The sequence below is a fragment of the Fundulus heteroclitus genome, unplaced genomic scaffold (genome assembly GCF_011125445.2).
Source record: "Fundulus heteroclitus isolate FHET01 unplaced genomic scaffold, MU-UCD_Fhet_4.1 scaffold_61, whole genome shotgun sequence".
Lineage (NCBI taxonomy): Eukaryota > Metazoa > Chordata > Actinopteri > Cyprinodontiformes > Fundulidae > Fundulus > Fundulus heteroclitus.
Window position 1 is genome coordinate 22,770 of NW_023397044.1, and position 17,114 is coordinate 39,883.

At 37.9% G+C, this 17,114-nt stretch overlaps 1 protein-coding gene and 1 long non-coding RNA gene across 2 annotated transcripts; one reads left to right on the forward strand and one right to left on the reverse strand.

Annotated features, from left to right (window-relative positions):
* Positions 1 to 3,503: 3,503 nt before the first annotated feature.
* On the forward strand, positions 3,504 to 5,539 carry LOC118561324. Its single transcript, XR_004929953.1, has 3 exons — positions 3,504 to 3,662; positions 3,844 to 3,956; positions 4,285 to 5,539. It is a non-coding gene; the product is annotated as an uncharacterized LOC118561324 (long non-coding RNA).
* Positions 5,540 to 12,882: 7,343 nt separating this feature from the next.
* LOC105924977 (calcium homeostasis modulator protein 5) lies at positions 12,883 to 14,912 on the reverse strand. The gene is made up of 2 exons (XM_012860742.3): positions 14,230 to 14,912; positions 12,883 to 13,663 (listed from the first exon to the last, which is right to left on the reverse strand). The coding sequence occupies exons 1-2, from the start codon at positions 14,770 to 14,772 to the stop codon at positions 13,274 to 13,276; spliced, it is 933 nt and encodes a 310-aa protein (XP_012716196.1). The 5' UTR covers positions 14,773 to 14,912; the 3' UTR covers positions 12,883 to 13,273.
* Positions 14,913 to 17,114: the final 2,202 nt, after the last annotated feature.

Consider the following 17,114-nt stretch of genomic DNA (forward strand, 5'->3'; position numbering starts at 1 on the left):
AAAATCAGTGCCTCCAAATCCGAGACCATGGTTTTGAACCAGAAAAGGGAATGGGAGGAATGTGTTTACATGTTTACAGGAACATGTTTACAGCGCTGTCTCTTTACAGGGTTTTTGGCTATTGCTATGGTCCCCTGGTTGTCTTCATAAATCTTAGCTGGTACATATTCTTAACAGTCAATGCTCTTAAGTAACTGTATCAAATATAGACATTCCTGAATGGTTGCGGCTAAAGCCATGTACTCAGCTTCACCTTTTATCTCTTCTTTCTTTCACCTCTTCTTTCTCTTTTTTTCTCTTCTTGTTTTTCTTTTACTCTCCTACTTTCGAAAAAAAAAAAGATAAAATAGAAAAACAGAGGGCGACAGAATGCAGATAAGTGTGATTCTAAGCTAGTTCTATTAAAGGCCCGGTTAAAGTAGTAGTTTAAAAAGATGTTTTTTGTGTTATGCAGGATATAGCTAAGGATTGGAAGCCGCATATATCGTGTTGGAATTAACTGGATCAGGATTTGTAACAAGTTGATAGAAAGATAAGTGAATGTGCATGTCAAATGATGTTAAAGGGTGAATGCAGGAATTTTTGACATGAGGATGGTATCTATTGAAGGAAAACGGAGAGAGGAATTGATTGCAGGAAGAATGAAGGTGCTGTAAAATGACCTGATGAAGGATTGCGTTTCCTCTAGGATTAAAACAGGAGTAGGACTCAAAATTTACATCACAAAAACAGCTCAGAAAACACAAACTAACGACAAGACAGGTCCTACTACCATACACACCACCCGTGTTCCAGTTAAAACTAGATAAATATAATTATTATCATTGTGGTTGTTATTGCCATTCAAACCTAAGGGAAAAAGGGGGGTGGCGAGGCTGCTAGTTATGCTGAAGCAGATTAAAATTCAGATTCAAAATAGGAAATAAAAGGTTGCCACACCCTGAAATATCTCTTAGCGTTGCCCTGTAAAGTAATTCTAAGATGTTCCAATTTTAGGTGTGCCATCACCTCCTCTACCCATCTTTTGTAAGTTGGCGGTGCTGCCTTTATCCAATTAAATAAAATCAATCTCCTGGCCAACAACGAAGAAAATGCCATTGCTTTCCTTTGACAGTCGTTAATTCTGTTTCCCCCGGTGCCACACCAAAAATGGCTACCAATGGAAAGGGTTCAATATTTTTCTTGTAAATGGATGAAAAGGTTTTAAAGATTTTGATCCAGAAATCTTTGAGCCTGGGGAGAGACCATTTGAGATGTGTTGGCTGGAACATGTTTACAAGTCGGATCAGCTCCCTGGTAAATTCTTGCCAATTTTTCCCTCGTGAAATGAAGTCTATCTACCACTTTAAACTGTGTTAGTCCATGTCTAACACATACAGACGAAGAATGTATGTGTTCTACTGCCCACCTCCATTCATTATTTGATATGTCCAGCTCTAATTCTTCCTCCACTTTCCTTTTTATGTAGGCAAGGGATGGGGAAGCCACCCTCTGGACATTTAGATAGAGCATAGAAACCGACCCCTTAATAGTCAGATTCATATCCGAAAGCCCATCTATCCACCCACTCTGTGGTGATTCAAGAGATGAGAATGTCTTTTTCACAAAATCTTGAATCTGAAAGTATCTGAAGTAATTAGTTTTTAAGGGGATTCCACATTCCTTTTCCAGCTGAGCAGCAGACATAAGTACACCATCTTTAACCAGATTTTTAACAGATTCCACCCCAGCTCTATACCATTCTTCAAATGCTGTTCCCCTCCAGAGCTGGCGAGAACAGGTGATGCCATAAACGGGAGCAGACAGGAGGCATTTCTGTTTTTAAAATGAGTTATGAATTGGACCCAGATTTTGATATAGTTTCATACAACAGAGTTATTTGTGTATAGGTGCTTGCTTAGGGGCAGAGGGGCACAAATCAGGGAACGCAGGGATACTGGGCTAGATGCATTTCTTTCCATATGTACCCATACTGGGGATTCCTCATCATCTAACTGCGAGACCCAAAATAGTAACTTATGTAGATTAGCTGCCCAGTAATAATGCATATAATTTGGTAGGGCTAGGCCCCCATCCTCTCTCTGTCTCTCTAGAAACTCTTTTCTTTTCCGGGAGACTGTTTTATTTTTTTCCATGTAAAGGTAAATGTACATTTATTTAATAAAAAAAATGTATGTAGGAATAAAAATTGGTATTGTCTGAAATAAGAACACAAACTTTGGCATTACGATCATTTTGAGAGTTTATCTTACCCGCCAATGATATTGGAAGAGATGACCACCTTTCCATATCTGATTTCGCCTTATCCGCTGTTACTTTAAAATTGTGCTTAAATAAATCTTTATATTTGCTTGTTACCGTAACACCTAAATATGTGAATTTGTTTTTCATGGTTATAAAAGTATAGGCCTGGAATGATAGTCTCCTCGACTGTTCATTAATTGGGAAAAACACTTTTTTCTAGATTCATTTTATAACCCGAAACCCTCCCGAAGTTTTCGTGAGAGCCACCGAAATGCTTGTGGGAGGATGTGACAGGAAAAGGAGAAGTTCGTCAGCCTATGGCGAAAGTTTAAGATTTAGCATCCTCCTGCGTATTCCCCCCAGTTCAGCAGCATTCCTCAACATTAGCAGGGGTGACAGGGGATACCCCTGTCTTGTTCCCCCAAAACAGAGGGAATGGGTCAAATATTATGTTATTCGTTCTTACCATATCTTGGGGATTCGCATAGAAACTCAAGCCACGAACAAATTTTAGGACCAAATCCCAATCTCTCAAGGATGTTAAACAAATTAAGATATTGTATTCTATCAAAGGCTTTGTGGGCATCTAGGGATATTACAATCTCTTGATCAATGTTATCATCAGCAGTGTATATCACATTAAAAAGGCAACGGAGATTACTGGGAAGTTGTTAACCAGCAACAAATCCTGTCTGGTCAGGATGTATTATATTACTTATAACAGGCTCAATCCTTGCTGCTAGTACTTTGGTCAATATTCTATAATGACATCCGAATAGACTCATTGGACAAAATGATTCACATTTAAGTGGATCTTTATTTTTCTTAAGGGTCACCGAAATCATAGCCTGTGACTGTAGCGAATATTATAAACGAATACAGTGAGGTTATGTATTAATATAAAAGAAGTTAATAAACAATACAAAAAATACTTAAATCACTTGTTTGAGTTATTGAATAGTTAATTGTAAAAAAAATAAACAAAAAAATAAAAAAATGGGGGCCCCTAGCAGACGCTTAGTCCGCTTATGCCTCGGGCTGGCCCTGGCTAACCTCTTAGTCAGAGCAACCATTGAAAAAGAGATGTTAATCTCAATAGGAGTTTATCTGGTTAAATAAAAGGTTTTAAAAAGTATTAGAATACTTTTTGCAGTAGCAGTGTCCCACAGTGCTGAAACAACAAAAAAAAAACTTTCCATATCTCTGTTTTCACGACTTCCCGGCTGATGCTGAGATTCGTGCCCGTTGGGTGACGGCAATAAGAAGAGACGAGGCAAATTTTAAAATCCTTCGTGGCAGCACTTACATCTGCAGTCAGCACTTCTCTTCAGAGGAGACCTACGTTTCTGCAAGTGGTCGAAAGAAGTTAAAGAAGGGAGCAGTACCATCTAAATTCCCGTGGAATGATTGGGGCAAAGGTAAGAGTACAGTATTTAAATTGGTAACAAACTACTAGATAACTTTTACTCAGAACTCAGGAACCTACCTTGAGGGGTTCATGCCAACTCTTTCTTTTAAAAAAAGTGGTTGCTGTTTTAAGTATGACAATCACTTTGCTTGTTTGAAATTACGTCAAAACAATAAGATATTTTATTGTAGGAAGAGGTGAGCAATCTGCAAAGCGATGCCTGTTCCAGGGAGCAGCACAGAGGATTGATCCCACCTGGAGGCAGTGCAAAATGATCATGACTACAGCTGCCATCCCTCTCCTGGTGATTTTTTTTTTTTTTTTTTTACAAATTAAACTACATCTTTCTTTCTTAAAGATAATTGAGTTATAATAAGTGTATATAGCTTTTCCCAAGTGGGTCACCACATACAATGTTATTAGAGCTGTCAAAATCAATTTGTCAATGAAGGGAAATTAATCTGAGAAATAATGTTTCACAACTACATTATATCAAACATCATATTTGGCACAATTCAGCAATAAAAATGAAAATTAAGAATTATTGTTAAGTTACTGATAGCATCCAATTATGTGGATGAACCAAAAATGTATAAGTGATGCTAAAGTGTATTCTCCTATTTTCTCTAAAGGTAAAATGGACAGAGCTGCTAGGAAGATTCAGCAGTTGGAGGTGGAAATCTTGACACTTCAACACAAAATCCAGCAGCTGACATTTAAAAATCAGGAGCCATTAATTTAAAAAATTTTGTCTGACCGACAAGGACTACCATTACTACACAAGATTCAGCTCCAAGAAGGTCTTCACTCTGTTTTGGGTGGCTGTTAACCCGTCTGCATCAAGGCTTATTTATTGGTCCAAAGCACAGCATGCAGCAGAAGTGACAGCAAGTCCACAGCAAAAGCTTGAACTGATTGATAAACTGTTCATGTTTCTCTGTTGTGTTGCAGCTGGGCTGCAGGAGAGGACATTGTCATCTCTCTTTGAGGTCAGCTTGTCGTCTGTTAGTCGCATCATCCTTACATGGACAAGCTACCTTTATCAGGTTTTGGGCTCATTACCATCTTGGATGACAAGAGAGCAGGTACAGGCCACGATGCCTGACAAGTTCAGGCTCTTTTGTCCTCAGCTGAGAGTCATCATAGACTGCACTGAGATCCGCCGTGAAACCGCAGCTTCCCTCTGCTTACAGTGAGAAACTTTTTCAAGCTACAAAAATCACACCACATTTAAAGGACTCATTGGTGTAGCTCCATGTGGTGTTATCACTATTTGTTTCTACACTATACACAGGCTCTATTTCAGACATAGAAATAACAAAGAAATCCCACCTTCTACAGCTACTCCAGCCAGGGGATGAAGTAATGGCTGACAAGGGTTTCCTGATTGATAAAATGCTATAAGAGGTGGGGGTAAAACTCATCACCCCACCATTAAACAAATCAACCCAGCTCAGCAAACCAGACACTCAGAAGACCCAGGCCATCGCCGTTTGAGGATTCTTTAGTTTTATTACTTTTGCATGCTTCTTGTGAGGAGCTCAAATGGGATTGTGCTTACAGCCCCCTCCCAGTTTTAATCATTATCTTTCTTCATCATAACATTAAAAAAGACCAGTTCCACATTGTTTTAATGTTGATTGTGAATCAGTTTGTAATTGTATGTCTGTAGAAGCTTGCCTTCAAAGTTTCACTTAGTAAATAGTAAAAAGTTTCACTTAGGAAACATTACTTTAAGATCAGATATATTTAAATAAACAATAGAAATGAAAATATTTTTGACTGCTTCTGTTATACGCATCTGAAATTACTTTTGTTTAGGTAACACTTTATTGGTGCATAAGATTTACATGATACTAACATAAACAGGGGCTGCACACACGCGCACACACACACACACACACACACACACACACACACACACATATATATATATATATGTGTATGTATATATGTATATATATATATATATTAGGGCTGTCAAAATAACGCGTTAATTTCAATTAATTAATAAAAAAAACGGATTAAAAAAAATAACGCAGATTAATCAATGTCGTATAGTGCAGGGGTTTTCAATAGGTGAGGCGCGCCTCTCCTGGGGGGCGCCAAAGAGTCACAAGGGAGGCGCATTTACATGATACTGTCATAAACAGGGGCTGCACACACGCGCACACACACACACACACACACACACACACACACACACACACACACATATATATATATATGTGTATGTATATATGTATATATATATATATATATATATATATATATATATATATATATATATATATATTAGGGCTGTCAAAATAACGCGTTAATTTCAATTAATTAATAAAAAAAACGGATAAAAAAAAATAACGCAGATTAATCAATGTCGTATAGTGCAGGGGTTTTCAATAGGTGAGGCGCGCCTCTCCTGGGGGGCGCCAAAGAGTCACAAGGGAGGCGCATGAAGACAGAGAAGAAGACAACGCTGCCGCTCAACTCTGTGAAACTATGTAGCGATATTCGTGCCTTCTGTTTGAGCGCACAGGAACCAATCCAAGCGTGCAGTGAGACAACTCTCAACGCTCAAAACCGGTGGGGCACGGTCTGAAAAACTCTTCTCAACCCACTGTCCTCGCGGTGAGTTCCATCTGTGCTCGCGCGCTACTTTGCTCGCACACACCTGCTCATTCCATGGTCAACACCAGCTGTGCGCTCGCTCGGCTGTTTCAGCCAATCACAGACAGTTTTTTTTCCCATCCAAACAGAGTATGGCTTGCAAATACTACATTCAGATGAATTAAATCAAAATGCTGAAATTAATAATAATGCAGAAATTACTAAACATCACCATGGGATTGAAGAAAAACAAATAAAAAGTGTAATATTTTAGCCTAAAATATTTAGGCTAAAGTATTTAGACTAAAATATTAGAGTTACTAAGTGAGGTGTGAAAAATGTTTTTGTCTCTTTTCTTTCCAGCTTCTGGGAGGTGATGCAAAAGTTTATTCTGATCATAATCAACATGAATGTCATCATTATTTAAAGAGCACTTTAACACGAGGTAAAACAAAGTGCCAAACATCAGAAATACATCAGATAAGAGATAACAACTAATAAAATGCTTGTTTGTTAAAATAGCACTAGGTCTAAATTGTGTATAATTAGCCTAAAAAGTAGATTGGATTATGGAATATGTTGACGTTTGTTAAATTCAGGTTATCTTTTTTATCATTATTTCAGTTAATGTCTCCTGTTGATGTGAGTTCAGTTTGACATTGGCATCTGTTTAGTTCAGTTTGTCTGCTGTTGAAAACAATTGTTTATGAATTTGCTCTAATGACAGCTCAATTTTAAAACTAAGCCCTCTGTCCGTGATGTTTCAGTAAAAGTAGCGTGTAAGACACATGACAGCTTCTGTGGTGGCTGGTGGCCGGCTGTGTGCGAACCCCCGCGGTGGCAAATAGGCCAGAGCAGAGTGCAAAATTAAGTTGTATTTACCGGAGATGAAGTGTAGACTGCAAATTCTGTCGGCGTTGTTACGGTGGCAGCACAGCAGGGGTGAGTGTCCTGTTTTCTTTCTGTTTATCTCAGCATTTTCTGTGTTATTTTCTTTGGCCCTATGTCTCGCCCCTCCCTACGGTTCTCTTCCCTGCGTTCTGGAACCATCCTCCGCCACGCCACCGCCTTCTGCCACCTTCACACCTGAGACTCATCATCATCACACGCAAGATAAAAACCCAGGCGATCTCACCACTCATCACTGGATCGTCTGCTGAATTCATCCTGGTGCCGCTGATTCTCCTAGAGCTCCCTGCGTCTAGACAAAATTTTTCCCTGGTGTTTCTCCATTGCGCTAATCCCCTTTCTGTGTTTCCTTTCAGGTTCACTCACCTTGCTGATCTTCAGCCAGCTGGGCTCGCGACCGATTCTCCCCTCCTGGACGCTGCCACTGCGGCTCACCATCCACTTCCCAGTTGGTTGCTCGCCGGCTGGTGACCTCCAGCCGGCGAGCAACCAAATATTTTGATTTTTTAAATATTTTAACCTGACAATCTATATATTTTTTCAGGTCACGTGACCCACTCACTCAAATGCTTTGTGAAATTGTTCTACTACATTAGCCTGATGAGGCACACTTGTTTTTATTCCATTTTAAGCCTTTGTTTATTTTTAAAGATATTTTATTATACAAATAATTGATATTTCTTCAATAGCTTCCAGGTCATGTGACCCACTCACTCAAATTCTTTGTGAAATTGTTCTACTTCAGCCAACTTTTGTCTTTGAAAAAATCTTAAAAATCAAAAATAGCTTAAAATTTAATAAAAACAAGTGTGCCTTACATATTTTATCTATTGGCATCAATTTATATTAGTTTCATCTTAAATGGTCATATGATAAGGAATGTATTGATTTTTGTTTATCAAGAGTGCTTGGTTCAAAGATTTTTTGACGGCCACTAACTGCACCACCGCGTGTGGAAGGAGGGAGCAGCTGAGAGACGCTGGCCGAAATCGGAGTCCCTCAACCGGATCAACCATGAGCTAAATCCCGCTGACTCCGTGGAGCTTGAATGTCCAATATCCAACTTCAAACCAACTTTACCGCGGTGCTGGATCATGCGTTAAAACGCAGCATGAACCCCAAGTGTTGCAGCTGAGGGGAAAATGTTGGACCGGCTGGATGAAACTCCGCCTCATTCACAAATTAGACCAACATGGATAGAATAATGATAATCTATAGTGTTTTTTATTGCCTGGATGTGAATCTGATAATGCATATTGTGCCTTTTATAATCAACTACAATATTTTCTTATCAAGCAAGCTCTGCATAGGGTCCAATGTAATTCACCCAGCGCGGTCGGAGACTAGTTTTGAGGAAACTATGGTTGTAGCTCACTGTCTGCCTTGCTGTGGTTGCAGAGAGGTGTCTGTTTTGTAGAATAAATCATCCGCCGATGAGTTATTGATCTGGAAAAGCCGAATCTGAAACCACAGAAAAACATTTCAGATTCCAAATTGTACAGCGTTTTAATTCTTCCAGTCTATTAGCAGCTTCCCTTAAGAGGTCGGACACTGAACGTCTGCCTACTGAGTTTGACATTACTAAACAATGCTTTAGTGCTGGGAAAAAACATGTAGATTTGACCGAGGCAGTAAAATGCTAACCAACCAATGGGAAGAAGTTGAGCCCTTAAGACACAGCCCCTCCTCATTTGCATAATGAGGCAGAAATGCATACAGAAATGTAAAAAGAACAGGCAGAAATAAATAGCATCACAGAAATATGTAAGGTAAAAAAATACAAAGGAAAAATAAAACAGACAAAAATATTATAATATGCACATAAATAAATTAGTGCTGTCAGTTAAACGTGTTATTAACGGCGTTAACGTAAACCCATTTTAACGGCGTCAATTTTTGTATCTTTTTGGCCTAGCACACTTTGTAGTTTTTTTCACATGCTGTTGCAACAACTAGTAACGTTAGAAAAACTACCACACCACTCCGGATCTAGTTAGACCGGAAACAAAACATTAGGCACGCTGCACACACACTTTGGCCATTAAAAGAGTTGACGTTACATTTTGCGTGGATGGCTAGCGTGAGACGCCGAAATGGATGCTGATAGTATTCTGAATGGAAAGTTTTCTTTTAAAAAGACAAGACCAAAGTGATCTGTGTGTTTTGTCGTTGTGAACTGAGCTATCATCGCAGCACGACCAGTCTGAAATACCACTTAATGGCCAAGCACTCAGCTGATTCGAATTCTCTGCCCCCTCGTCAAAGCCAGGCAACAATGGATGATTTCAGACAGAAGCGCATGGATACTTTAACTAAGAATAAACTTACTGCAGCCATAGCTAAATGGGTGGCTACTGCATGTACAGGGAGAATATGCAAACTCCATGCAGAAAGACCCAGGGGTGTACTTGAACCAAGGACCTTCTTGCTGCAAGGCAACAGCGCTACTCACTGCGCCAATGTGTGGTATATATATATATATATATATATATATATGTGTATATATCTATATCTATATATATGTGTAATATATATTATATATCTATATATATATACTATATATATATATATATATATATATATATGTATGTGTATATATATATATATACTATATATATATATATATATATATGTGTATATATATATATATATATATATATATATATATATAATATATATATATATATGTATATATATATATATATATATATATATATATACTAGTATCTATATATATTAGGGCTGGGCAACGATTATAAATATTTAATCGCGATTAATCGCCCTGATTAATCGCGTTAATCGCATTTGTATTTACAAACTCCAAGAATGAATTCAAAAGTAGTGTAAAGAGCACTTTTATTTTAATGTTCTGCTGCCATATGAACAAAAGTGTCCTGTTAACATTTGTAGCACTTATTTTTTATACTGGATATTTTCAACCCATCTATTGAATTTAGTGCACTAGTTGATCTTTTCTTCATAAGAGAACAGCAAGCACTGCAGCCAAAATATGGCCTTTTTTGACCTGCTGTATATTAGCCAGTCCCTAAGCTTGATGTATCATGAAACTGTTGACCTTTTGGGTTTTGTGGTTTTTATTTTATTATTACAATTAAATAATAATAATAATAATAATAATAATAATAATAATAATAATGTTATGTTCAGTGTTTTTTCGCTAATCCACCTCTTATATATTTCAATCCTTATGTAATTTTGTCTGTGTTGTGTGCACCTGCCTGTTGCTTTGATCCTATAAATTTCCCCGTCGTGGGATAAAAAAAGGATTAGCTAATGTTATCTTATCTTAAATAACACTTTTTAATATATGTACTGGGTTCTTTCGAGGTCTTAATTACATGTTATGTGTGGGCTCCAGTAACATCCATCCATCCATCCATCCATCCATCCATCCATCCATCCATCCATCCATCCATCCATCCATCCATCCATCCACTGATCTACCTGGATGTTCCCTGGAGGACTGAAACGCCTCAGTCAGTGACATCTGTGGGTCTGTCGGGGCAATGAGAGAAGTTTCATCTCCTCTCTCCGTTTCTGGGGCTCGACGTTTTCATGTTTTTTCACGTGCTTAGATAAATTTGTTGTGTTTCCACTGAAATGAACCGGCTTTTTACAAAACATACAGCTTGATTTCATTTACGGTATTAAAATAAAGCCAAACGGTGCTACTTCCCCTGTTCATGTTTTTTCGCTGCTGCTGTCTCTCTCAGCTGTTTGTGTATTAAGTTTGTGTGAGAGCTGAGTGGGCGGGCCAGGCTGAGCTGATTGGCTGGTGCCGCTGAGCCATGTACGAGAGGGGAGGGGGAGCGGGAGAGTGCTGCCGTGACAGCGCGCTGCAGTCAGCGCGCCTGCTGACTGACACTGACTGAAAGCATGTGAGCAACATGCGTTAATGCGCGATAAAATAAATATCGCCGTTAATAGTCTAATGAATTAACGCTAAATTAACGCGTTAACTTGCCCAGCCCTAATATATATATATATATATATATATATATATATATATATATATATATATATATATATATATATATATATATATATATATATGGGCTGCACAGTGGCGCAGTGAGTAGCACTGTTGCCTTGCAGCAAGAAGTTAAACGCGTCAGTTAAACGCGTTATTAACGGCGTTAACGCAAACCCATTTTAACGCCGACAATTTTTTTGTCGCCGTTAACACGCGTTGCGTCAAAACACACACACCGTTCCCTGATGTTTTTTCCCCCGCCGCGCTCTCCGGACTGTGTTTCTTTTACCCTCGGCGCTTTCCGTAGTTTCAAGAGTGCTAGAGACTGTAGCAAAACACACCCGCCCCGAAGGGTTTCTTTTACCCTCGGACACATGCGACTTTGGGCTTCTTTTTTCTAAAAGCGCTTCTAAATTTCATGAGTCACGGGTTGCGTTTTTTTTTGGGCACATTTCTGAAAGTGAAATCGCTTGTTTGGGCTCTAAAATAAGTGACGAAACAGCGGTTATTAAGAGACCTGCCTGCACTGCCCACACTCTGTATCCAGCTGAAATATCCCTCTGCCATAGGAGCCGACGGTAGTAAAGGCAGAGAGAGCAACTCTGCACGTATTTTCTGCAGTTTACGGTGCAATAACCGGTGATAACTGCTGAAAGTAGATTACATGGTGCAGATCACCATTTTATCAGACATTGGTTCTGAAGATGAGCTTTTACATGTTGATAACATTGCAGAAATCCAACCCATAAACCGTACTTTAATGCTTATTAATTTGTTTTCTCTGTATTTGACAAACTAAGGCTGAATCACGTTGCCAAACGAAGGACCTGGAGTTACTAAACAGTTGCTAAATAGTCACAATTTTTATTAATTTATATGTGTATGCATAATACCATGTCTAGCTTTGTTTAAGAGGCAAAAAAAATATATCGGCATGAAAACAGGTATTTATTTACACATTTGTTTACACATGGTGTAAACATCAGGGCGTCATGATTAGTCATTTAGCCATTATAGTCCAGAGTTTAACATTTGGCACCAGGATGTTTTCATTCCAATTCTGAAAAGTGCTTGAAAAATAACAAAATAAAAATATTTTTTGTACAAGCATGTATTTTATTAGTGTCATTTATTGCAAAATTGCACCTTAAAATGCCCAAACAGGCTATTACACTTTCAGAAATAAAAGGATAAAATATGCGATTAATCTCGAGTTAACTATCGACATTATGCGATTAATCGCGATTAAAATTTTTAATCGTTTGACAGCACTAATATATATATATATATATATATATATATATATATATATATATATATATATATATATATATATATATATATATATGTATATATATAAAACATAAAAAAGCAGTTTCCATTCTTAAAATACAGAAGTAATACCGGCAAGAACTTAAAGCTACTTTATTAATTTATTCAGTGATTATTTGTACATTTGGGTTACATTTCATTTGATCCATTCTTGCAGGTTTATCTAGAAACCAAATATATTTTACAAGAATAAAACAGGCAGCAGGAATGGACTCTATTCATTTCAGTTAAATTTTTCCAGGTATGTTTTTACTGCTGATCTACTTTGCTCCCATAATCTATAATTGACCTAATCGTGTCTGTCATTCTCTCTCTCTCTCTCTCTCTCTCTCTCTCTCTCTCTCTCTCTCTCTATACATATATATATATATATATATATATATATATATATATATATATATATATTATATAAAATCAAAATGCTAAACAGAAAACTGAACAAAAGAACACAAGGATCTAGGGATGAACATAATTGAGGTGTGACAGACTGCAGAACTATGAGATTATCAGGTTAAAACAGACAGTGAGTAAGTAATTAAAATTACAAACTCACTGTTGGGGTAAATTCTGAATTCAAAAATTACCAAGCATGGACTATATAAAAGGAAAGGCAAGTGATGTTGCTGTTAGTAGTGAGCTAAGATAGAGGTTGGATGTGGTTCTTAGGACCTACTGCAATCCTGGGCCCAAATTTAATGTCATTGGTTAAGAATATGAGTGTTTTTAAAACTTATTTTTGTTTGTTGAATTCCTCTGTTTTCGCTTTTTTGTGGTATTACTCAGGTCATCGCTATTCCATGCTCAAAGTCTATGACAGGTCTTTTTTCTGGTGTGAAATCTCTGTCTGTCCTTTCCACGTAGCGTTGCAGAGTACTGTAATACTGTTCACTCCTGGAAAAAGAGTAGTATGCAGAGATTTCTTCCCATGCCTTGTGGTTTGGAAATGGCATAGGATTTGGTTCTTTATTCTCAAAAAAGCTCTGCAGGTTTCTCTCAGCCAGTTTAGTTGCATAGTCCACAGTGAAGGCATCAAAGCGCTCCTTCTCTTTCTCAATATAACGTTTCCAGAACAGAAGCTGCAGGTAGCTGACCTGAGAGCGGCAATTTTTGCAGCAGGTACCCAAAAGACCTACAATGGCAGCAACCATCACAATGCTCCAGCCCAAGATCTGCAAATGTAATGAAAACAAACACTGTCAATTTGTGACATGCCCATATTTTCAATTAATTTTCAGCTGACAGATGTTAGATTCTCAAACCTTAGAACTATGTGTTTTGATATTAATTGTAACATCATTAACTCACTTTGGGCAATATTACTACCAGAAGAAATATCACAAATGTTTTGTTGTGTAAAGACATTAAGAAGTGTCATAGCTTTGATAAATACACAATATTGTAATATCCTTTTCTCCGTTAAACTAATAGGCGTTTATAGTCAGACTGCCTAAAGAATGCTTTACAAATCTTTCATTCATTATTTTTCTACTGGGTCTTACATGTCATACAACAAAGACATTTTACTTTTTTCTTTTACTTTTCTGTCTGTTAAAAAGTCTAATCTTTTGAGCTACAATGTCTTTCAGACTGTTGGAACAAAAGGTATTAAACTGTTGAAACTTATTTAATGAGTTTAGCATTTCAACTTTCACAAAGCCTGTTCACATGCACAGAAGATTTCAGTTAATGCAATGCAGTCCTCTAAATATACACAAAGACTGACTGTGTTTCTTACTTGCGACTGAGCCCTGAACATCAGCAGCAGCTCCATTCGTTCATCACTGGAGAGTTTGGAGCGATCACAGGGCACCCGGGCGAGTTCCTCTCGACACTTCAACGTCTTGTTTTTACAGAACAGATCCACAACCAGGTTATCATCCAGACCACTGATGGCACATTCATAAAAGGTCCCATTGAGCAAGGCCACAGACAGCCACATAATAGGAGCCACACAAGCACCAGTAATAATGCTCATCAACACCCTGAAACAGCCGAAGCAGTTCCCACGAGGACAAAGCTTCATGGGGTTAAGGCAGCAGCCAGTGTAAAGCCTCCACAACCGGGTGTTGAAAAACAGACCAAAAACCAATAGCACTGCAGCCGGACCCAGTAGAAAAGTCAGCCCATAAGTGAAATTTTGCTCATGGTTACATGGGCACTGAAACGAAACCATGGAGAAAACCCGCTCCCCACCTATAGTTAAGAGCGCCATAAAACTGTAACCAATGGTGGCTTTTTGGTTCATAAAGAAACGCAGTACAGTCTGGAAATTATCCATGGCAAAGAGATATCCGAAATGGTTGTAGAGAAAAACAAAAAAACGGAATAATCTATTTCCTGGTCTGTTGTCTTCTCAGAGAACCATCTGCAAAACCAGTCTGTGCCCCTCCCTTTACTTCTGTTGCTCTGCTCCTCCTTTAGTCCACGTGACACTGACTTCTACTCTCTTCTGAAAAAAATATCTGCTGCTCTTAAACTGTTGAAAAAATAACAATTCAATATTTTTTCCAGGGTTTTGATTTTAAGTTAACTATTACCAGACAGCCTATGATGTCTTATATTTCTTTCTAACAGAAAAACCAACATAAATTTTGTAAATAAATAAAATGACAAAACAAAATAGAGGAGAAAGGCAAAAGTTCTTGAATAACAGTATTTATTTCTTGAAACAAATTTACTCAAAGTCTGTAGAAAAACATGTCTAAACATGTTGAACATACCATTGCAGCAAGAACACACACAGACAAGAGCTGATGGGGGAAGTGCTCACATCCTCTATGTGGTTTACTCTTCCAGTCCCACAGGAATGACCACTCAGACTGCAGTCCATTACAAAGCATGCATCCTCTTTAATGTGAAGCCATATTCTGTAGCAGCAAACTCTGGCATCTAAATCATCTGCTTCTTTGTAGTCAAGAATGAGCACTGGTCAGACACTGGCTTTTTCATACTTTTATGTTTTATGTAAACACTGTTTAAAATATGGTTTATTGTTCCACTTATTTATTATTCTAGATATGCACAATGTGCCCTGTGGTATCCACTAAATGAAGAGTAAGCATGTAATTTTCAAACCAAAAAAAACTAACATAACAGAAGTTTTCATTACAATTACTAACCTACTCACTTGTGGCAGTTGTTAGGGATTTAGTAGCCATAACACAGCTGAAAACATACTTGGTTTTTAAGAGTCTGTTTGACCCCCTCTATTTTATGTGTGGAAATGTGCGAAAATACTGTTAAGATAGAAATTCCTTTAAAGTAGCGCTGGACGATATAGAAAAATTGCATCGATAAAATAGAAATCATATTGATCAATATCACTAATTAAACACATTCAAAACATATTACGTGCAGCCTTGGCCATTTTATGCTGTTGCTTAGCAACCAATTTTTTAGATAAAGAACACACAAACTCTCAATTCAAATTCAAACCTTTACTCATCCAACTTTTTACCAAAACTGCAAGTTTAAAAAAAAATAACATGCGCTCTTTGAGGGCAGAGCTTGGTTCCTGGGTCTGTGTTTGTGATTGGTTGGGAGGATGTAATGACTGTAATATTAATCTACATGGCTAGAATGAAAAAGGAAGGAAAACTGTTATTCTATTTAAATTTTTTATTGACCCTGTTTCTATCAGTATATGTCTATCGATCGATGTATATTGTTATTGAATTATCGTCCAGCCCAACTTTCAACTCCCTCAATGGGGAAATTCAGGTGTGACAGTGGCAACACACACAATTAGTTGTGAGAAAAAAAATACTAGGAAAGAAAAGTAAACTGTCTAATGTAAAATTAGCTATAAAGAAAAGAGCAAGAGTAGTCACTGAGATTGACTGTCTTATTTTATCAAAAGCTGATGGTATTTCCAAATTAATTTCTCCATGTCAGTATTGTCATGATACCAGGTAAATGTTTGGCTCATATCCAGAACACCCATTCAGGAGAACGGAGTTCGGTTTAGTAAAATAATGGTTTATTAAAGGAGGACCAGCTTGGAGGTTCTGCAGCCGGATGGAACAGAGCAAAGCAGAGCGGAATCCAAAGGTGGAGGAAAAACCTGAGCACAAGAGAACACAGTAAGTCGACAGAATGCTTGAGATGCTGGCAGCTAGTAATGGAACATCTGATGCCATGCTTCGAGGCGTGTACTGAGTAAAAAGGGGGCGTGTCAGGCGAAGCCCCGCTTCGGAGCTTGTGTCATATTGAGGAAAATCATGTGATCAACAACAAACAAGGCCTCGCATTACATCTGCTACGCCATTGCTTCATTTTGCATGTCATTTTCGAAAATAAAAGCCCAATGAACCCTGTTGCTTCCTGGGTAGGTCATCTGCCGACGAAGAAACCGTCGAAAACCTGAAACAGTGAAAAAAAGTCCTGTTTCCAAATAACAATTAAACCTAATATCCAGAAATTTCTAAATTTTCTTTTGTTTGATCAGGAGATACATCAGAATCACACATCAAAAGCAGACTAAAGCCATTGGAAGAGGCAAACTATGTGTGTAACTTAATATTAAGAACCAGAACTTGAACTCCCAGGAATAGATGATTTTAAAGTATACAGAGTCTGCCCCAACAATCACTCAATTCCCAATACACTAAAGTAACACAT

Excerpts from the sequence above, each read along its gene's own strand:
- LOC105924977 (XM_012860742.3), bottom strand. The coding sequence starts at position 14,772 with ATGGATAATTTCCAGACTGTACTGCGTTTCTTTATGAACCAAAAAGCC. Across the intron at positions 13,664-14,229 it reads TGTTCAGGGCTCAGTCGCAA|ATCTTGGGCTGGAGCATTGT; the intron begins GTAAGAAACACA and ends TTACATTTGCAG.